At 44.7% G+C, this 23,750-nt stretch overlaps 1 protein-coding gene across 1 annotated transcript in view; it reads right to left on the bottom strand.

Moving 5' to 3' along the window:
• Positions 1–200: 200 nt before the first annotated feature.
• LOC147706145 (regulator of G protein signaling 9-binding protein-like) overlaps positions 201–23,750 on the bottom strand; it is a 49,934-nt gene continuing 26,384 nt past the window's right edge. Inside the window, exons 2-3 of the mRNA XM_086929041.1 lie at positions 13,415–13,809; positions 201–1,228 (exon numbers count right to left, since the gene is read on the bottom strand). Of these exons, the coding sequence (XP_086785167.1) occupies positions 708–1,228; positions 13,415–13,619 (726 nt within the window). The 5' untranslated portion in view covers positions 13,620–13,809 and the 3' untranslated portion in view covers positions 201–707. The remainder of the gene's footprint in view (positions 1,229–13,414; positions 13,810–23,750) is intronic.

Raw genomic sequence — 23,750 nt, 5'->3', positions numbered from 1 at the left:
CTCCCACTTTACTGTAGGAGTCACCTCTCTTACCAACATTTATTTGTCTTTATTCTTTGAGCTTTTGGGATTATTGCTAAATCCTATAGGGTAAGTTCATGATCTGCAGCACCTTTGTCACAGTGTACGAACCCCTATGCATATTCTGAGCGAATGCACCATAATCCTGAATTGTCGCATTCTTTTTTTATTTATTTATTACAAAGCACAACCCATTCACCACCACCACTGGACATCTTCTCCAATTACCTGTGTTATTCACCTCAGATTGCTACCTTGGATTTGCATTAAAAAATGGACTTGCCACTTATTCCAGCTTTTTAGTTAATTTTTAATTTCTAAATCTCCCCAGAGCATAATTTGTTATATGGTGTTTCCACATCATGCAAATACATGCGGTAGGATCATGGAAGTGGGGGTGGGCGGCTGAAGTTTGCTCCTCTGCGTTTCAAGATGCCTGGTTGAGATGAACCTGTAGAGGTGATTTAGTACCACCTGCCCTTACAACCATATTGATACGGGTACCTCAACTACTGCCAGGATTGTTAACTATTTATAATTCTCTGCACACTAACAGTTCATCATCAGTCGTTCTACTGTTTGGCAAGTCTTCTCCTACAAAATTTTGGGCTCTTCCTGGTTGCTGAAACCCCGCTGTTATAATGCACACATTGGTGAGGCCAGTACAAGGACATTCCTATTACACTTTAAGAGATCATACAAGGAAGTCTGTGCCACGACTGGCCACGCGAACAGCACCCTCTGCTGAGCACCTCTTCTGTGACCAAGATCTCATTTGTGGAACTGTCCTCTACGTCATGTGTGGATTTGCCCTCTGCCCAAGCTTCCTCTGTGGCTTCCACTGTCCAGACAGGCACGCTGACCTTCATCTGCATGTCATGTAGCATTCCTTCGATCTGTTCAATTTGCATTGCAATGTCTGAGGAGTACTGGGGATCCACCATATCGCTCGCTCTGCCACCTGAAGATTTAGTACTCCGGGGTCTCCAAACCATTTCGTAAGTCTTCCCCACCACACCGGTGTTGATGAGGCACCGCCTTCGAAGCTGCAGGGGGAAAAGCTGGTTGAGATGTTGGGTTTTGCAGAGGTCCTGCTGGTACTGCTCCAGTGTAGAGAGAAAAAGAACAAACATGCGCTCCAGCTGCACCCGCTCCTCTGTGCTCACATCCTGGTCAGTGAGCAGTGACATGAGTGTTTTCTGTAAGCCTTCAGACAAAAAAAAAAGTGGAAACAGATCAATTTCTATACATCAATGAGGAACAAGTTACACAAATAAAAATCTGCTTCTCTGCAGGCGCAAGCGGCACATTTCGTATCAGGCATGTTCATTCGGAGGGAACAAGTAATTTAATCGGGATACAAGAGATGTCCTATTCAATCACTCATCCCCCACTTCTTAGACTTTGGTTCACCTTCTCAGGGTCCACTGCAAAAATGTACTTACCTAAGAATGCTGATTCCCTTACTCTTTTCAATGTCGGGGCCATCAAGAACCTGAGGGCAATAACCTTGAGCTGCTCTGTGTCCCAAGAATCAAGAGAGCCAGGAGTGGAGGTCGGTCTTTAACTTACCTTGCCCTCAAGCTTGGAATAGAGCATTCTCGGAATGGAGGACAATTTACAGGAAAAAGCTAGAGACGTATCTTTTCAATCAACATGATCTCAATCCAGCCTCTTCGATAGTGCTCGGAAGCCTGATTTTCAGATAGCCAAGCACTTTATAAAACTGGTGAATAGAATATTCAGCACACAAATGATGAGAAAAGTGGCTGCTACTGGCATAGTTCACACATAACGCCTATCAATGCTGTAACCCAGTGCGGGCACAAGGAAGGCCTGTTTCTTCCCAAGCATGGACCCTCTGTCGTTCGGTTCTACTAGCTGAACCCACTGTTATTTTGCATGCTAAAGAATTGGACAATACAGGTTTAAAGCCAGAGTTGTATTGTTGCAGGGCCTTGGAGAGAACTTCCTGTGGTAGATCTAATGTTACGGGTGAAACCCATTCTATCCCCCAGTCCCATCTGAGTGTCCCTTAGGAAGAAACGAACACCCTAGCTGTTCCTCAGTGCCTTTGTCTGTTTTTTCCACAATCCCAGAGCAGAATCTGCATGCTCAGTATTTCTGGACTTCGCCTTTTTAGTGCTATGTATCTTTTTGGTGCTTTCATGTGGTTGCAGGCAAACCATGGCAGTGAAAATAAATATGGCCAAATTTCACAGCCCAGAAGAGTGAGACAGTGAGTCCTCCACTCAGCGCCTTCATTGTTGAAGGTTTTCTTGAAATTCTCTCTAGGGTGAGGTTTCAGGAAATTTGGTGTATATAGTTAATCATCTGGGTGAGGTTACTGTTCTGATAGCAACCCAGAACATATTGTTAGTGGAGAATACAGTTTTAGAAGGTTGGACTTATCTGCTTAGATGAGGTAGCTATCTTGTTGTTAGTAAGGGCTGGCATTGATCTCACAGGTGTACATTTCTAATCTGAGTGAAAAAAATGTCCTGTTAATAACGAAAGTATAAAATGCAAATAAATCTCACCACAACATACATCAGTGGTCAGCGGTGCAAAACTATATGTAGTTAAAGAGCACTACAAACCTAAGCTTCACAAGGATGCAAAGTAGGTGATAGTTAACCACAAAACAGAACTGAAGATCAGCATCTTTTAGTTAAATAGGAAAACATGTACAACAAGTCTTGAAGAGAGTATGATCCCAGCGCACATGCATGTATTCCATTCTCGTTGTAAATTGAGATATGACGTAGGAAATATGTGGTCAAAGTTAACTTTAGTAAAAAGTATACAGAGTAAGATCAGAAGTCTTAGGAACAGAGCAAAAAACACACACCCGCACGGATAGATGATTCAGCATTCACTTTTGGTCGTGGAACTCGGCAGATCAGATAAGAAGGCCTTTATCCTTTTATCACATGAAAGTTTGGATGCTATGGGGATCCCCAGCGCAGAATAGTATTTGGAATAGAGGAAGAACTCGCTAGTTCCTTTGAAATATTGACCCAACCCTGAGGAAGTCCTGTTAAACGAAAAGCGTTGGCTGGGCTGATGTACGCGTGTCATATATGACTACAAATAAAGGAATTGGAAAAAAGACTCTCCAAGACTCCCTGTTCAATATTTTTGGAATTTATGGAAATTGATTGTATATCATTTTATGCTGCTTTTCATTGCTGTGTTTGGAAATATTTATGTAAAGTATATTATTAACTCTTATTTTTCCTGATGTTATTGCTTTTTTCAGATAATCAGCATTTTTGTGAGTATATAAAGGGCTGCCTGTGAGCAGTAACTTGAGGTCATCTTTTCGGCTCTACGGAGGTGACTGATCTCCCAGCCGTTGTGATTAAACCTACTTTTGTCTTGCCAAGGAGGTCTTGTCTTTCCTTATTCCAGTTATCCCCAACTTCATTGGTAGTAACTCAAATTGAAACTTTGGTATGGACTGATAAGCCGAAACATTCAAAAACGTTCACGGCTTGTGTTGAGGAGAATTAACTCAGGGGGGAGTTTCTGCATATTAGCAGTAACTTATCCAGTCAACCAAAGTACTGAGGCATCCCCTCTATCTCAGTGCCCCTTTTTAGGAAATAGAAAAACTCTCACTTATTAAGTCACAGCATAATCAACCACCATCAATTCCAATAACTTCCCTAGATTATGTTACAAATGACATTACAAGATTTTACAATTACAGTAAGGACGTTGCTCCTTTTTGTGTCCGACGGAAGTTGACAACAATCAAAACCTCAAAATACAAGAGGCCTCCTTTCACTTCCCCTTCTTCTCCATTCGCAAATGCGTCTCCATGACTCTCCTGCAGGTCAAAGTAACTTTTTAAGACAGGTTAGTGGTCCTAGTTTTCAAAAAGGTATTCACTATCATGACACTCTCATTCTAAACACCCTTGTGTGAATTGAGAACAGCCAATCGTTTATTTTCATTGCAGATCGTGTAAATAGATGATGGAGTACCTATACAGTGATTGAAGAAATTATCAGTCGATTGCAACTCTTTCTTCATTTTCTATTTACATAATGAAAGCAAAAGAGCTGTTTCTAACTTTCCTGTTAGAGGTGTGTGTAGAGAGGGAATTCTTCATTGCATCGTGTTCCAGGTCTGAAGAAGTGTCTTCACTCTGCTTTCTTTTCCTTAATTCCCATCAATATTGTTTTTGCTCAGGATGGGCTATGTACTCGCAGGCAATTAGAGGTTAAAAGTTTGTATTAAGTGTGTTTTTTGCATTCTTATTTAGGCTGTAAAAGGGGAAATTATTTTTATGCAAGTTCTGTGAAGGCCATGCCAGTCACAAAAAAGTCTCTGGCACTTAGTTGTGCTTGATTCTTTAGACAAGGCCTTGTAAAAGTGGCACGAAGGAGGAACACGACAAAGTTGGAAAAAACAGGGAGGTAGAGACTAAGAATCTAATAGAGAAGTTGGGGGCATATTACCAAGCAATAGCGATAATTATCGCTATTGCTTGGTTAGAGACAAAAATTTACCGCTGAGCTGCGGCGAAATTTACCGCAAATAAACCTTGGTATTACCAAGGTTTATCGCAAATGCGATAAAAATCGGCCGAAATGCATGAATATCGCTGAAAAGTCTGCGATATTCATGCATTACCGAGCTAATGCTTTTAGCCATGTTATCCACCTCCCATTGGATAACATGGCTAAGAACTGCTCAGGGCAGGTGTTAGCTTTTGGAGATATTCGTGCTTAGCGCGAATATCTCCAAACGTTGGTAATAGGAGATATCGATATTAGCGACTATTTTCAGTCGCTAACATCTTGGCACGCCCACTTTGCATGTCATTAGTAATAAATATCACTGACATGCAAAGCGGGGCCCAAGATGATCGCTATCTCCTACTAGCTGTCGCTAACTGGTGTTGGCGACAGCTAGGTAATAGGGAGATAATTTTATCTCCGCTTTCTTGGCTTTTAAAGCCAAAAAAGCGGAGATAAACCCCCTTGATAATATGCCCCTGGGTCTCAACTTGTGGTCCAGGGGGTTCGTAACAGTTTAGAAAACTAAATAGTAACAGATGAATGGAGTGTTTATAAATAAAGAAGCAAAATGTAAAAAAATGTTAAACGTTCTGTAAACGTAAAGGGATTTGCTATTGGAGGATAAAGAGTTAGTATCCTTAGATTAATTCGCAAGAGCAGTGCGAGAGCATCCATCAGAATGCAGTGTGGATGAGGAGTGACCTTAATTGAATTTAGTACATTAAACGTTGTCTTTCAGAGATGGAGTGTGAAAATCTTTGGGTGCACCCAGAGTCTGTCTGTAGTATATCCAAGACCACACTAAAGGGGATGTATTGGAGCCATATGCATTATGGGTTCTTTAGGCCTGGGAGGGTAGGCTCTTTGACTGCAGCCTTTCTGTATTCTGAAGATGATTACCATTTGGAGGATTATATGGATCAATTTGAGCACTCGCCTGCTAGACCTCTGTACCATAAATGCTGGATAGGGACCTTGCCAATCCGGTCATCTACTGCAAGATGGCATTGTCCCTATTCAGAACAAGAGACAAGGTGCTCCTTTTTTGCCCAGGAATTAAAGAATCCATTGATCATGTCCTGTTTTTCTGCCCACTTTACCACGCTCTTATGAGGCCCATAATCTGGGTGTTAGGGACTTTAGATCTGCTTTAAGAATCTAAAATACCATATATCGTTTAAAAAAAGAAAATTTAGTTTTATATAGCACAAACTAGACCCGAGGTATCAGAACACCTTACATCTCAATTGATTGTCTTTGCGGTTTTCTGCTTCTTACAGAGTATGTCGTGAGGCAACCAGAAAAGGGTTGCTCTATCGTCACCAGCTTAGGTTTGGGGACTTTTTCCGCATTTTTAGTTTAATTATGCATCTGGCCCCAAATATATGAATTACGTGCTGTACGGCATAATGGAATTGGATTCTCAGTTAATGTATATATTTTAAGTATTTCTAATCCTGGTCTCCTTGAATGACCACTATTCACTGCTGCTATTACAATTTAATTTATTCCAGGGACCCCATCTATGGGACCAAATCCAATGCAAAAAAAGAGGGTGGGTGGCCCAGAGCCCCTGCACCCCCAGCCCGCATGGTGCGGGGGCTGGCAATGCTCCCGCCTGGAGGAAGCTGCTGCTTTTTACATGCTTTCTCCAAGTGGGAACAATGTGTGTTTTTTACCTGCCCGCATCAGTGTGGGCAGGAAAACGGAACACAAATCTGCTCCCAAATCTCCCGCAGGCTGGGAGAAGACTTAATATTTGCTCCTGTTTGGCAGTAGATTTTAAAATGCTCCTGCCAGATGGGAACAAACACATGGTTACCTGCCCATGCTGGTGCAGGGATGGAACTACTATGTTTCGGTGGTGGGTTCCCCGGAAAACAGTAAGTGAGCCAGCCCCGGGGGTGGGGTCCTCAGGCCTTATAAGGGCTCAGTGAGCAGCCAGTGTGGCGCCCCTCCCATTTACAAGATCTCACTGCCTGGGAGATGGGGTTGCGGGGCCTCTTTAAGTTACAGCATTTAATTTACATTTCAGCCCCTGAGGAGGACTGATTTGCATATGACTGGGTCCAAACTCGAATGGCTTGGTGAGCAAAAAAAATATGGATTTAGACCCAGATCGTTGACTGGTTGTGAGTGTTTGAAATTGTTCAGCATTCCGTCCATCAATTTTTCTTCTTGAATTTGTCACCCAAAGTGGGATGGGTAGGCCCAGAAGTGGGTCCTGTGCTCACCATGCCACTGAATTCAGGCTGTTCTGGTTGATGAGAAGTGATACCCAAAACCAGTTCTAGGATGCTTGTTTCCGGTCCAGGTAGGACCTGGCCTGGCAGTTGGGCCTGGACAGTTCTCAAGGGGAGCAGAGTCAAGACTGATTTGCATATGGTTGGGTCCAAACTGGAATACCGTGGTGAGCAAAAAAAACTATGGATTTATGCCCAGATCTTTGACAGGGGTGAGTGTTTGGCATTGTTCAGCATTCCGTCCATCAATTGTTCTTTTTCCACTTTTAGAAAGTTGGCATTTTCCTGCTCTCTGACAGTTGATGCCTACAGCCTGTCCAAGGTCACATGACTGGGTGTAGTTGGCAGTGTGACTTTGTAAATTCCTCTGTCACACAATAAAGGGATTGGTTGTGCCTAAATGGGCCATCTGCTAGCAGGATGGGGCGAGCTGGACACATCCCCACTTGCAACTAAATAGGCTGTGCTTTGCCTTCACATAAATGTAAATATAAATGTACAGGAATTTATGTAGCGCAAATCACCGAGCGGTTTCTACGCGCTTGCTTAGGGAACCCGTCCTGGTATTCCCCTGTGAGATAACCCCGGCAGGGTATCCCCAAGGAGAAAGCCAGGCATCCCGCTGCGAGGGGCCAAAAAGAACTTGACACCACTGCATTGTTCCTCTATCCAGCTTGTAGCCAGGGCAGAGGAGTTAGCAAATTCCAAGCACTTCAAAGAGAAACCTCTAGAAACTTCTACTTCAAAGAAGGCACCAGGTATAAAAATAATGCCTTCAGATCCACTCTTCAATTCATTTTCTGGACTTGCAGAAGGACTCTCTGAGGACTGTCTGCTGCTGTGACCTGCTGCGTACTTCAAAGACTGCTTTGTTGCCTGATGCCTGCCTCAAACCCTTGGGTTTCCGTCCTGCTCCTTGGGCCTGCTACTTCACAAGAACCCAGAACAACCAGGGTGACTGCAATGGCTAGTTTGCTCTCCTCCTTTTCAGAGCCTTAGGGACAGAAAATACTCTCACCATCTTGAACCCACACCTATACTTTGCCTGAGTGAGTCCTAACCCCTCATGTGGTGCCCATCCAGTCCTAGACTTTTAGTGGTGATATTAAAGGTGCCTAGATAGCCAAAATACAAAACTTGAGACTTATAAAATTGTTGTCTAAAAACGACAGAACAGACAAAAGACCGGGACCAACCTGCTCATCAATCTGCCCGTGGTGCATCGCTGGCCGGCCTGACTTCGTGGCAGCTCCCATTATGTTCTTCTCTGCAGCATCAGATCCTGTTGAGCAGTCTTTCACCAAAGAGGTATCCGGCCTCCTGGAACTCTCGTTGGTTGCAACCTCCTGCTGTAGATTTTTGACTAGAAAATTGACTAACTCCGAACATAGAAATCTTCACAGCGACTTCATCCAGCAGCACCCCGATGACAATGCCTTCTCCTTGCACCTGCCTGCAGACTTGCCCCACTAAACTTTACCTTCCCAGAAAATTTTTCTTAAAAATTTCTTCTAAGTCAGAAGGTAAGCACTGACTAGGATCAATCCACTTTTCCCATCCAAACCGCGCTCAATCATAATCAGCCATATTAGTCGACCTGGGCTTGCTCGAGTCGATGTCTGCGGTTGATTCTTTGACCTTTTAGGCTCTATTTTGTACTAAACTTTTTAAAAATCATAACTCCGGTTCTACTGCTTGCATGTTTGTAATCGAGGTGTCAAATAATGTATTATTTATTAAAGTGTACTCTACTTTTTCTAAATTGGTGTCAGATTTTTCTTGTGATTTACCTTTTGTTTGTGTGCTGCATAAATACTTTACATATTACCTTTAAGTTAAGACTGACTGCTTTTGTGCCAAGCTACCAGAGGGTTAAGCACAGGTTAATTTAGGAAATTTTGTGGTGCACCCTGATAAGGTTTGCCCATTCAAAAGTCCCTCACTTGTGCTAGCTCAATGAGTTCCCAATTTCTGCACTCTGTCAGGTGGGCACAGTGTTCCTGCTAGCGGAGGTGCCACAAAGATGTCTCTGGGATGATCCTTTGGTGCCATACAACCTATCTCGGAGTGAATGCCAGGCCGGGAAATCTATTCTAGTTACTTTGGGCAGGGGCGATCCTAGGATTTTTGGGACCCTGGATGAAAGGGAAGATGTGAGGCCCCTCTAATTTTTCATGTGACCTCACAGGACTTGTAATCTTCTTTGGTATATCAGAAACATTGATAAAAAGATAAATAAGTGTGTCTATTTTAAAGCTGTACTCAGTAGATTACATTAGTCACATTGAACGGAAAAGCTAGGCACAGGTCTCACAAAGATGGACTTCCTTACTCAATGTTAGCTGATTTGTTCCAATTTAGTGCATGATAAATTGTCCAGAGCACTGCCAAATATTATTTGAATGCGGTACAAAAGGGGGTGGTAATGGATGGAGCATCTGAACCAATCAAACACTCACTCCCAGTCAAAAGATCTGGGTTTAATCCATCACCGTTCTTTAGCCCACTCTGCCACCCCAGTTCAGACATGGCTATATGCAAATCAGTCTGACCATGTGCCTCATGGGAACAGTCCAGCCCGAACTGCCAAGCCATGCCTTCCCTGGACCGGAAACAAGCTTCCGAGGACCGGTTTCTGGCATTCCAGCCGTCTTCAGCCCAGCTTGCTTGAATCCAGTGGCAAAGTGAGCAAGGGACTCACGTCTGAGTATATCCTGCCACACTTTTTTATTATTATTTTATTTGAATGGCATCACTATGGTAAAGATTATGCAACCGGATATTGTGAAATCAAGTTGGGTTAAAATAAATGTATTGTAGACAAACACCATGCTTCCATGTGAGGCGGCATCAAAGAAGTGTTAAAATCACCCCTGTACTGAAAAGGCTGTTTAAAATGTGAATTTTCACAGTTTCCAAACGTATTCCTCTCATTTGGATTTTGTACTGCTGCATTTAATACAGAAAAATGTAAATGCAAGTTCAAGAATGCAAAAAAATAACAGCAGAGCTACTAACATGTGGTTTAGAAAAGCAACCTGAGCCCTCCTCTGGTAGAAGTCTGTGCTAGTGAGAGTTACCGTTTTCATATAAGTACCTTGCACTGTGAATGGAAAAAAGTTTGATGAGACAGTCTTTTGGAGCCATTAGTGAAGCCATTTGTGATGCTCAGGAAGTTGACAGCTTTAGTGTGACTGTATTCACCCAAGTGTGTTTGTTAGCTGTACCAGTATGCCAGAACTGTTTATTCCTGCTGCTGCTATGAGATGAGTGTTTAGGCCTTTGTACCATCTGGACAGAGAAACAATATCAGTAATTAGGTTTCGCCTCACGACTACTGCGGAACAGTTCTGTTTCTTAACTAGAAACTGGAAGCTGACGCCTTACTCATCCCCAGAGAATTGGTCTTCTATACTCTTGGGAGTCATTAAGAAGTTCTTGCATTGTATTGTTGAGGGGATGTTACTAAAGAGCACTTGCTGTGATGAACAAAGTGGGGGACTGCTCTGTGAGACCCACTATAGGGGGCACATTATAAGTGTATCAAAAAGTAGTACTTAAAATTGGAAAAAAGCCATGGGTTTTTTGGCATGAGGAAATGTAACAAACATAATTGAATCAATTGCAAATTAATGTTTATTCTGATTTAGGTATTTTGGTACAGTAGTTCCCCTGCCAAAGGGCAGTGGCCTGAAATACATTGGGTATATTTTCGCTACGTTGGCTAATGGAGAATGGTGAACCATCATGTGCTGTTGACAAGAAAGCCTTGATTGGCATTCTGTTAACCTGAACTTGATACTTGAAAGGAAAGATGAATAAAGGTGGATTAAACATGGATAAACTGGCTGAAGTTGAGTTAAGACTGTTTCAGCATTTTGAAATTTTGCTACGGTAGTGCATCCCGGGTCTGGTATACCTGACGAGGTTCCAGCTTTTTCGACATATATTCTAATCTATGGGGATTGCACACCAAATCATTTGCCTTTGAGTATTCAAAGAAAACTACTGAAACTTTGGGTTTATAAATGGAATGCATTCTGCCACCAAGTGAAGACTTGAATTAGGGAGTCAGAATTTGTTTATGGGGCATTGCACAGAGCTGCAATAGGTTTGCCATAATAGGAGGCCAGCACTGGCTTTTCTCTGCAGCAAACTTGTAGAAGGCACAGAGAAAACAGTATTGCACAGTTTATTTTGGGCACCTTGCCTATTGCTATAAGCACAATATACACCTCAAGCACAGCTCAAGGCACTATAAGGCTCTCCTTAGAACCTTATACTTAAAACAAAACATGATACAATTAACAATTACTAGTGTAACACTCAAGTAGCAGTCGGGTAGCACTCAACATATGATGCAGATATGCCATAAGTAAACACATGGCAAATACAGAAATGTCATACATAGGCAACAGATAGCCAGAAAGTGTAATTAAAATACCCCCCACTTTGAACCAAAACTTTTATGGCACCAATCGACTCATTGCAACATCTTCGTAGAAGAGCTCTTTTGTCTCTTCCATCTAAGCACTATCCATTCGTACTTTCATCCACCTGCTGAGAGCCACCTATATTCATTTGCATTATGTCATCCATTCTATCTTTCATCCATCATTTGGTCTTTCACTATTCTGTATGTCTGTCCATCTGTGTTCTCATCCATATCCAAACCTATCCATTTATCATTTCACTCATACATCCCTCCATTCACCCTTTCACTCACCATCCACCCATCCTTTCGATCATCCATCCATTTACCCTTTCACCCATCCTTTCACTTACTCATCCATCGTCCCATCCATACACTCATTTGTTCATCATTTACACTTGCACTCCTCTACTTTCACTCATCCACCCTTACACCCATCCTTTCCCTCATCCACCCTTTAACACATTTATCGATCCTTTTACTCATCAGTCCATCCACCCTTTCACTCCATCCATCCACCCTTTCACTCCATCCATACTTTTACTCATCCATTCGTACATCCACCCTGTTACTCAACCATCCATACTCTCTTCCATTATTTCACTCATCCATCCACCCTTTCACTCAATCCACACTTTCACTCCACCCATCATCCCTTTCACTCTTCCATCCATCCACCCTTCCACCCATCTATTCAGCATAGGGTTCATGAATCATGCATGATGGATAGTGCCAGGATGTGAGGTGACTTGGCTTTGTGGTTTCTTGTTTTGCACTTTTATATAGCACACACTCAGCCCAAAAACTTTGGAGCGCTATGGAAGAACCAATCCCAGTACGAAAGGTCAGAGTTATTTTTAGGCATGGGAGGTTTAATGAGTTGCCCAGAATCACAGGATTTAGAGCGGATGCCAGGACCTGTACCTGGTTCCCCACTTCCATTTAACTACCCCATGTCTTGCAAGGCCCAGGCGATGGAGTTTTATCCCCTGGGCTTCACAGCACTGAAGCCAAGGAGAGGGGGGCCGCTGCCCTGGGCCACACAGCACTGGAAAATAGCAGCAAGGCCCAAGGAAGGGGGTCTTATACCTGGATTCTGCAGCCTGATGCAGCACTTCCATGCCAAGGTGACTGAAGTTTGCTAAACCCTGCCATGCCATGTCAGTCTTTTCTGGCTGCTCCCTCCTCCCCCAAACCTCCTACCCTCACCTGATAATGTCCGGCTGGTCCTTGGAAGAAAGAAGCCTTTTTGTTGCCTGGCAACGCTAAACAGGAAAGGCAGGCAAGGCTTCAGTGCAGGTTTTTAAGCGAGGTGCTGCCCTGTTCCTGACGCCCTGCTTCTGACGTTGTTAGCCATCACAATTGTTGGCTTTACTGCTGCCCACTTACCCACCAACTGTTTTCTTTTCCCCACCCCTGCACCCTCAGGAATGCCACCATGCCCTTGAAAGATGGAGGTCAAGTACAGCCAGACTGGGACCCAAAACCAGCCCTGGCAAAAAGCTCGGCCGGCCTGTGGAGGTGGGGAATGCTAGTTGAAGTACCACTCCTGTCTAACCTCTGCTGCTTTTATTACAAGGGGCGATATTGCAGCTAAGCTGCAAAACCGGTCCCCGGAAATGAAAACTGACCCCCAGGGGTCCAAAACCAGCCACCCTGGCGGCCCACTGGGGAATTGTCAGGTTTCCACTACAGCAAGTCCAGCGCTGAGGTTAAGACAATTCCCTTGAAAAATACATTTGTGATGTAATCAAATTGGGGAGGTGGCATTGGAGGAGCAGGTGTGCTGACTGATAGTGTGGCATTTCACACAGAAGCAGGGCCCTTTCAACATAAGCTCAGTGCACTGGGCAGCTGCACACATTGCCTGCCCATGCTTAGCGCCGGCCCTGACTTTGGGCAGGGTTTGGGGGAGGAGGAGACTCATATAGTCTTCCTAGCATAGTACTTTGTTCCATGAGGGTCACTTTGAGACAAAATGCTGAGTCTTGCCACCCCCACATAGCCGATCGTTCAACACCAGAAGGTGCGATGCCCCGCATTTACTGTTAAAGTATGTACTAGTTAGGGGGGAAAACCAGTTTTAGGTCAGTTTATTAATGTTTGTTCCGGCAGGGGAATTACAATTTGGGTCAGGTGGGTAGGAAACCGGCCAGGTGGCAACCACATTCGTCGGTTTCCCTTACCTGTGCTTAGCTCATGGGCACGTTTCCTGTTGTCCTCCAAGTCTTCCCTGAGCCTGACGGTGTCCGAAGTTCCACCGACACACAGCACGAGCTGTCTGTAAAAGGCGGTCACCTTGTTCAGTGTGGCATACGTCTTCATGCATTCATCCACAACATCCTGACTATTCTTGGACTCCTCCACTGATTGGCCACGTGACCCCAGCATTGGCAATACCCAGCGCTGATTGGTAGATGGAGGTGATGTATGCAGTAGAGCTTAGTTAAACAACTATGACTCCTGAACTTCAAGCCCTGCTCAGACTGCTCGAAAGCATGGTTGTCTGCAAGAGAAGTCTTCCAGTCTGGGTGTTTCACTTCCTGCTTCTTGATGCTTGAGCAGGGAAAATGGACGCCACCTGGAAGGAAAGAATGCGTAGAAGGTTAATGCTTCACAATAATGCATTGTAACACCAGGCAAGAGCTGATTTATATCATTCCCTCGCATAAGGAGAGTCATCACCTCTACTCTTTATCTCAGTTCCTAATATCCTTCCAAAAACGATCTCACCTCTGTGCATGGTGCCAGGGAAGATGTGCCATTCCTAATTCTGGCTCTATTGTCTTTCCTGTGTGTCCTTGCTTGCACTTAGAGTTGCCTCACATACTTCCTACTGATACTGGGAAATATATTTTACTTTATGAAAAGCATTGGTGAATCCAGTTCAGTGACGTATTTCCTAAATCTGATCAAGGCACATCACGTAGACCATGTACTTTGTAGTGTCTTGCAGCCTCGGTGATTCTCACACTACTTCACGCATATCTCAGTGACTCTCAGCTTCACTCAGTAAACCCGTTTATAATTTATTGGAATTATATTTTTATCAACTACAGATATTTCAGTTTTATGTGCAGTTTTTTAAAACCTTTAATACCCTTCCCACAGAAACATTAGAGCTAAAAAAAAAGGCTGTTGACCTGGCTGTGTAGCATTGGCCACGGAACCTCGCTTTGGTTCATCCACCGTAGAGATGAGGCAGAGTCTGTGAATTACCACCGGCCCGGGCAAACGCTACAATTTATGATGCGAGGGTTGACTGTATTTACTGTCGGTGTTGTGCCAATAGCCGCATGTATGCGGCGAGCAGTCTGCTCGCCGCGCGCAGGGTTCCCTCCGCGCGCTGCTGTTTGGCGCGTGTGCTCGCCGCGCACAGGGTCCCCTCCGCGCGCTGCTGTTTGGCGCGTGTGCTGGCCGCGCGCAGGGTTCTCTGCGCGCGCTGCTGCTTGGCGCGTGACGCTCTGAGTCCACATGCTGCTCATTAGCTGACTAAAGGAAGTCGGAAAAGCTGGGGCTCCCCGAGGAAACCCCCATGGGAGGAGGCCAGGTGTGCACGGTGGCAGCAGAGGCCACAGGGAGCTGAGAGGAATAACCTGCAGGGCTGTGACTGTGCCGTGCACAATCACTAATGTGACAGGTGCAACAGAAGCCGACACTGTACATATGGAAGACAGTCAGAGCCTCTATCTCTGGTGTGCTGGCGCGATGCTCGTCAGATGGATGCCTTTTGTATCCCAAGAGTCGTCCAAGTAGTCTGTCTGGTTCAGATCCGCTCTCCCATGACCCAAGGATGCAGCGCCACCCCAAACCGTCCATTGTCCCAAGTGTCTCATGTCTCGCCCTGCTCCATGTCGTAAGTATGTCTCTTCCTCTAACATCCCTCGCCATTTGTGTCTGACATGCTACTGCTGTCCCACCATGCTAAAAAATATCTCTTCCAGTATCTCAATCCACCCCATAGCGTCGTAACTTGAGTACTGGGCTGCCAACACCAACATGCCCTTATGACAGCTTCCCTATAATGACTAATTATGATTCGTGTCATCTTTCCTCGTTCATTCAAGGTCCTGATTTAGGTACTTTTTCACCCTCCCATGTCTTCAATGTGGAACTCACTCTCCCACCCAGCTACGTACTCAGGGTCTACCTCCTTCTCTACCATGTCCTGAGTATTGGACTCCTCCAATGAGTAAGTACTCATTGTATCTCTCTTCTTCTTCTCCCCCATATCCTCAGTATAGAACTCATTCTTCCACCTCCCTAAGTACTCAGTGCCTATCTCTTTCATGGGCTCTTCCATGTCCAGAGTACTGGACTTCCTCTCCCACCCTCCTACTTACTCACTGCCTAACATTCTCATGCTCTCCCATGCCTGAGTATTGCACTCCCTCTTCCACCCTCTCTCCTTTTTCTGACCTCCCATCTCCCAAGAATGCAACGCCCTCTCCCACCTTCACATCTACTCAGTGCCTATCTCTGTATCTTGCTCTCCCATGTTTTCAGTATAGAACTCATTCTCCCACCCTCCTGCAATCTGTACATAACTGTTTCTCATGCTCTCCCACATCCTCACTCTAGAACTCAGTCTCTCACGTCCTCAGTATATGACTCCTTCGCCTGCTCTCCCATGTCCTCAGTGTAGAACTCAGTCTCTCACGTCCTCAGTATATGACTCCTTCTCCTGCTCTCCCATGGCCCCGGGGTTTAACTCCTCCATCTCCCCTTATGCTCAGTATAGAGCTCCTTTGCCCATCTTCCCACGCATTCGGTATCTGACTTTTTCTCCCCCCCTCCCACTTGCTGAGTATCAGACTCCCCTCCCGCTCTCCTACGTACTCACGGTCTAACTCATTTATCTGCTCAGGCACAGTTCCGAATAGACAAAGTAGGCACTGGCCTATGGGCCCCACTCCTTTTAGGGGCCTCGCGACAACGGATCAAAACAATATTGATTTGATTTGAAAGAAAATTACAATCAAGCTTTCTTAAATATTGTTTCCAAAAGATACAAAAAAATGAATCAACTCAAAGAAACTAAAACTTTACATTGAAGACTCTATAGAGAAAATACTGTATTAATGCAATGTACCCATTAACTACTTAAAGTACATACACCAAAGACATCAGATTCACATAACAGTTTCTCTTAAAAGCTCATCTTCTGGCAGCTGGCGGTTTGTAAAACAATTCAGTGCATTGGATATTAGGAGACAATTTATGAGGGGGGCTCCTGAAATTGCGACTGCTTAGGGGCCTCCACAGGGTTTAGGGCGGCACTGCTCGTCCATGTCCTGAGTATCAGTCTCCCTCTCCCACCCTCCCATTTTCTCAGTCTAACTCTTCCTGCTCCCCCATAGCAAAGTACAGAACAACTTCTCTCATCTTCCCAGACATATGGTACCTGACTCTTTCTCCTACTCTCCCACGTCCTCAGTATCAGACTCCCTTACCTATCCCACCTTTTCCTCGATGTTCAACTCTTTCCCCAGCCCTCCTATGTTCTGAGTAGCCAACTCCTTTCTCCATCATTTGACACATTGTCCTGAAGATGTCTCCCTCCCTCTTCACTTCAATGTTCTGGGTGGGTTCCTAACTTTTTTAGAAAGCATTGCTCGTCCATGAGGATATACCACCGGGCACAAACTGAATGAAAAATAAACGTTCTCCCACCCCCATTTCTTCAGCGTCTTTAGTGGCTAATTCTCACCATATTATTCTATTTTGCACTCTTGTCACCGACCTAATCATTCCTCAGTAATGGACAACTTCTTATTCCTTCTTATGCCGTTAGACTCCTTCTCTCACATCGCAGCAAAGACCTGGAACAGCCTCCCTATGCACCTGCGGCCCATCACCTCACTTCCGGAATTCCGAATGGCCCTTTAGACCTGGATGTCCAAATAAGCCTCCGGGACCTGTCCCAGCGCCTGGATAACCTATTGGGTGATTAGCTGTGCTTTATAAATCCTGATTGATTGATTAATGAGGGATTCCTTCGAGCCCTAACGGATAGTGGGCTAGCTGTGACTGGCCTTTGGAGTCATCACCACACATCTCAATGCACTAAGAAAATGTATAATGGATTAAGTGCACAGTCGAAATATAACCAATGTATACAGTATTTAGGACCTTCGTTTGTAACAAACTACACTCCAGACCTTTTATTCCCACATTAGTTCCATATTTATGGGAACAGCGTTGCAAGTATTATTCAGTCATTTCTGGAGCCATTTACAATAAAATTTGGCGTTTTCAGTATAAAATGCTTGACCAACAAAATCTGTCAAAGGCCGTAAACAAAAAGCAACCTGTGTGAATGGCCAAGCATGTCCTGTGTACACACATGCTTAAGTGCAGAGCACTATAACAAGCATTGGCGTAGCCAATAGGTCTCGCCTTTGGGTCCTTACAAGTGTTCAGTTGAGGCTGGAGGCAGTGCGAGTTTCTCACAGCGCCCGTCTGTGGGTCATAAAGGAGTTAAGAATACATGCTCATCCAATCATTGGCCTCTCTGCAGATCGCACACAGGAATGGTCATGTGGCCCAACTGGAATTGTGATACTATGCGAAAGCGTGGGAAAGAGGTACACAGCAGCTGAAACACTGACACCGCGAAAATAAAAGAAAATGTAGTGCGGACACGTGAGTGAGTGCCTGTGGTGTGTGGGGACGTGAGGTGAAGGAGATAAAAGGAAGTACATGCCGGAGAGGCTGAAAAGAGGGTGCTGAAGAAGAAATAGAGGAGGTGTGAGCTATGCAAATGGAGCATTTCTCATAGATGTGGGGCGTAGGCAGGGCTTCAAGTGGGTCGGGTCCTTCTGTGTGTCTAACCCGGTAGTGATTTAAAACGGACATTAAAATGTTGAAGATTAATTGGCTTTTTCGAGGCAGACTCAGAAATTAAAGTCAACAAAGTTCGTTGCAGAGGGTTTTTCCCGAGTCAGTGGAAGCTATACATGTTCTGATTGGGGGAGCAGCACGGTGAAAGGCCTCCCTACTGTTTTTTGATTTATAATGAAAAGGGAGTGATTAGGTATGTCACTATTATCACTTGAGTGTACAGCTAAGACCATAAGTCTGTGATCTTCAAGACAACTCAGTGATTTTCACTAGCCAAAGCAGTTTGCAAGCAGTGTATCCCATGTGAAGTGTATCACGTACTAACGTTTTTACCAGCTAAGTAAGAGCCCACCTCATAGTCTTCCAAGTAACATTCTACATTTCTTAGCTAACTAGAAAAGTTTAATTAGTATTTGTATATACCTCTTCTGTAAGCATTCTGGAACTGATTCTCAGTCCAAGGCTGACACAAAAATAGGCTAAGCTTCAAAGGCCTCTAGAAACAAGGCCCTACTCTGTATTCCAAGAAGACATATATGGCTCATCGAAGATCCCATGAAGGAGTTCCTTTCCTATAGCACTGGTATATCTTCCCTGTAGTCAAATGCAAACTATGTGTTCTGCTCAAAGAAAACTGATCAGCATGATTGGTATCGTAGTGGAACGGCCCAGGCTCTAGCTAACAGCACCAGGATAAAACCCCAGCTCACGGTTTAGCATTGCCAAGCTACAACAAAAAGAACTGTTGTAAACGCAAGTGGCTGTAGGTCAGATTCAGCTAGCTTGCAAAGCACGCAAGGAAGCGATGAAGGCAAGCATTGTCAGTTGTATAACGCGATGCTACCACTAGTATCATCCAAAGTGCGGTTGCCAGAACCTTGGCCTTCTGCGGGTGCGCTCCTTACAGCAGGAGCAGCTAAATAGAGGGACGGGCAGGTGGAGGGAGCCTGGGACTGGTCATGGGGCTGATATTGTATGTATGCAGCATATACTTGTGAGCTGTGCTCAAGTGCTGGAAGTATATTCAGATCATTGAGCTTTGAGCAGAGGTAGGTGGGGGAGAAGAGCATGTGCATATCTATCAATTTTTTCAAAGACCGCGTTGACAACAGTTCATAGCGCAGATCAAGCAGTGCCCAATGCAATTAGCGGTTCACATAATGGGGCACAAACGTTACCCCGGTGCATGAATGACCATTTCACAAGTTGCACCCAGATGTTCATAACGGACAGCCAGTCAGCAATTTAGGGACTAATAAAAAAGTGGCCCTCGGTTGCAGTTAAAGTCGATTTTCATACTGCACACAGACCCCCAAAACAGAAGCAAGTTGTAGCTCACCGGATGATAAGTAAACAGTACCCACGTGCGTAGGGAGGCAGATCACAGGCTGAACCCAGATGTGTGTAACAAACTGCTATGGGAGCAGCAAATTAATTTACGGGGCGGAAGCCATTCACAAACACAACAAGCAGTGCCAAGTGCAACTGAGTTCATAAACTGAAGAAGGCGGGCCAGGTTTGTAGGGTAAGAGCTCAAAATGTACAACCAGATTCTCGAGATATTCTGTAGCATTAAGGGCCAGAATCTCAAGCGGGCGAGCACACAAAGGCAAAACTCGATGCAGAGTCTCGTGGGGGTTACACAGGAGTACTGGTGGACTGAAATGATGAGACTGAAAGAACTAAAACAAGTCTCTTTGAAGCTACTTCAAAGGCAGTGAAGGGTGCTTCTGCTGCAGAGTTAAGATGTATCTGTTCACTGAGGATGAGTGCAAAAATGGAGAGCCCAATAGGGACCGTCTCGGCACCTGCTTTGTAGAACTGCCGCGGGTGAGCACCAGCAGGACCCGGCCCACTGAAAGCCCTGCCTACTGAGAACTCTTACCGAGATGAGAACCTGTGGCTTGCAAGTAAGACACCACACATACTTCTACGCCATTGGCACACTCACTAACTGAACTCCACTGCCGAATGACTGAAATGAGGGCCTGCGACCACTTCCACGTACCCCCATACTCATCTCTGCAGCAGGCGCAGTTCTCAACCGAGCCATTTTACCGAAATGAGAATCGATCATTGGTGGGAAACAAACTCTCGCTCACTACATTCATGTATGCAGGTGCTGTCACCAAGCTGTCTTGCTGACGGATGGTACCTTCGTCCGCTACCCCGAAGCCCATCACCCACCACACAATAGTATGCACGCACACCGTAAATGAATGCTAGTCCAATTCACGCTTTTGCTGAGATGTGAACGCCTGGCCAGCAGACTACACAGATTCAGGGCAGGCGCAGTAACGGGCATGCCCTGTGACGCCATCCGTATGATCCGTAGCGCTACACACAAGCACATAAGTACATCAATCCATTGATTAAAAATAATTACTATTATCAGGATAATAATGGAGGGGTGACAGATTGTAGGTATAGGGAGTGAGCGGTCAAGGGAAATGGGCATCTCGGCGAAGTGTGTCAGGCATAATGATGAATTCTAACAAGTCGACTCCTGACTGCTAGAGTCGAGCGGCAAGAGCCTCGACGCAGGACAGTTCCTTGAGCACCCACAGGGACTCCAAACTACGAGCGGGTGAGTACGACAGTCTGTAAAGAACCTACATATGCTTTGTAGGAGCAGTTTGGGATCACCGCGTGTCTGTACAAGCTCCCGTTATATACCAGTTTGGTGCCTCGTCATTGGTATGAGCGCTAAACACAACAACGTCAAGCAATAAATAACACCAAGAGAAAGGTGCGTCTGAGTGCGTCGCTGCAGAAATCTGGGGGCCACGTCTTTGCAAGGGAACCTGGCTGCAAGCACCCCGCAGTGGAAGTTTGGGATGGAGTTCTGTCAGTTACTTGCCTGGGAGACAGAGAGCGGGTAAAGGGAAGAGCAGCAGATTTTTATTAAGGAAAGCTTTAGCTGCTGAAAGAACAAGCACGTCCAATCGGCCGTGAAAGGAATACGAGGTATACAGCTGGAACCCGGCCGCGCTGCTGCTTTCTCCCAACCTCCCCAGGCCAGGGGAGAGAGAAGGTGGGACATGCCTTTGGCAAATTGCGTGCTGTCTTTCTTAGAATGATGCATCCAAAGGCCAAAAAAGGGTGATGAAAAAAAAGCACATGCCCAAGCGTGTGTTCAGAGTTTAAAGCCCTTACTAAAAGCCTTGCAGAGCAGCGCATGTGCGCTGGCTCAGGCGAGACCTAAAAAACATCTCTTTCAGTCAGCATTGTGACATATTTTGTCATAAGTTCACCCTCCACCTTTTGCTACCCAACTTCCAGATTACTGTATCTTATCTAGATAAAAGGCAATTTTGATTCCTTCACATTTACTCCCAAAGGTCCATTTCTTCCCTTCTAACATTATTTCTTGTAAGCCTCATAGCTTTTTAATCGAAAGCCCATTTTTTCAAGGCCAAAGAACTATTTTGAAGGGCGGAACACAAACAAGTGGGAGTTTGTAGTATGGCTGTAGAGGTGTGTTGTTAATTGAAACAATTCTGAATAATTATTCTGCAAATATGCTCTGGTGTAGATCGAAATTCCAGTTTGCGGGATGCTCATGAACCCCTTGTATTTCTTAGTTTCTGGATATTCTGCTCTTACGAGTAGGGATTCTAGCTCTGCCATCATTGTGGCTATTTACAAAACACCTGAAACAAATTGGTAATGAAGAACTTTCCCTTTAATAATCATAAAGGTATAGGTAGAAGGTCTGTGAAAGTCAATGTGGTGAAGGGCAAGATATAAGTATAACAAACATTTGTAGTATTTTTCAGTGTTTGGTAGAGGCCATCTACAAAGGGAAAATGTGTTGCAAATGTATTGGCGAAGGCCTGAAAAGGCAGTCTAAAAGCATTGATTTGAGAGCTTGGAAGATCAGAGTTTTTCAATTTTATGTTGTGCATGCGAGAGTCCATGCACTGTACTTAGAGGCGCAACTAGAGCCAAATTTCGGAGGGGGGATTGGGGTAAAAAAATATCCGAGGGGGGGAGGAGCTAATTCTTCCAGCAATAGTCAGAGTGGAGATGCGGGGGCTCTAAGAAGGGGTGAAAAAACAACAATGTCTCATTGACAAGTAAATGGTCTTATAAAGACCTGTGAAGTACTCGGGTGTGTGCCCGGGAAGCTGTCTCATCCCTTGCCGACACACACAACGGGGGGGGCTGAAGCCTTTTGAGCCCTATGGGCGTTGCGCGCCTGACAGCACTTGCGCATGGTATTGTTTACAATAAAGTGTTTGGGGCCTACTCATTGCTTACCATTTCTTAGCTTCTTTGCTGCCTCCTAATTGGCCAGCACAGGCCAAATGTGACTTCCGTTTCTTTCTGTGGAGCATGGACAAAGCACAGCTTAATCCTAGTTAATCAGTGTCCATCCGCTGTTTGCACTGTGATTGAGGTACTATTTCTTCTTTTCCCTCTCACCCATCGATCTATGTGTTACTAACCCCATCTGATGCTCCTGCCCTCCTCTGCCGTGTCTTTCTCATGTTGCTTCCCATTGCTATTTTTAATATATTGCACAGCAGTGGGTGCTGCTGTGCAATGTGGTTTAACAAAAAAGCTATGACTCAGTCAATGCTGGCCATGTTATAGCACTTTTTTTAATGACTTCAAGCCATATTGCAGAGCAGCTTGTAGTGGTTCTGCAACATGTCTAAAAAACATTCATAAAGCCAACAGATATCGCATTGGAGAGACATATTGGCTTTGTCATTGCTTGTTTGGTCTGGTGTTAGCCAAGACCCTTTGATTTAATAAAAAAAGAAATGACGTACATAATATACTTAACTATATGGGCTTTCTACCATCTGTCTTCATCCATTGGTCTGTCAGTATGTCATTTAAATTTTTGTTCTGCCCACCGCATCATGAAGCAAAGGGAAAAGTCAGCCCATTTCAGCCAGTGACTTACCTCTCTTTGACTGGCAGCATTGTGCTCTTGCACAATGTACACCCACACACACACAAAGGTAGTTCCCGTGTACAGTTTTACAAAAAACATTCACAAATGTTGGCAGACAATGCCAGACTTATTTGCTTTGCCAATTCTTAAGATAATTTGGTAAATTCCTTTTTGATGATTGTAGGTGTCCACAGGATGTCATTCGCTCAAGCTGATTGCAAATTTGTGTAATGAAGCCTGTGAAAGACTCTTTACAGTTAGGCATTTAGGGCTAGATGTAGGTAATCCCCAATTACCATACCGAATCATACCGATACAGTATTTAAGAACTGGCAATCGGGATGTAGGTTTATTTACCGAATCAATTACCAAATCGGTAAGATTCGGTAATTACTGAATCGGTATTTACCGATTCGGTAATTGCCATTGATTCCTATGGGCCTTGAGGTCCATCGGAATCAATGGCAATTACCGAATCGGTAAATACTGATTCGGTAAAATTACTGAATTTACAAGGGGGACAGGGTGTCACTTTGACACCCTGTTGCACCCCTGATTCTGGCTTGTGTGCAATGTGACACACATACATGCCCTTAGGGCATGTATGTGTGCCACATGGCACAGGTGTGCATGCACAGATGTGCATGTACACAGGAATTCGTTATTTACCATGAGATAGTATTCCATGGTAAATAATGAATTCTTAAGGGCCTGTGGCACTATTTTAAGTGCCACCTACATCTGGAATTACCGATTTGGTAAATATACCG

This window comes from Lissotriton vulgaris, chromosome 7 (assembly GCF_964263255.1).
Source record: "Lissotriton vulgaris chromosome 7, aLisVul1.2, whole genome shotgun sequence".
Taxonomy (NCBI): Eukaryota; Metazoa; Chordata; class Amphibia; order Caudata; family Salamandridae; genus Lissotriton; species Lissotriton vulgaris.
Note: the sequence above shows the minus strand (reverse complement) of the source record. Positions and strands in the feature narration are given on the sequence as shown.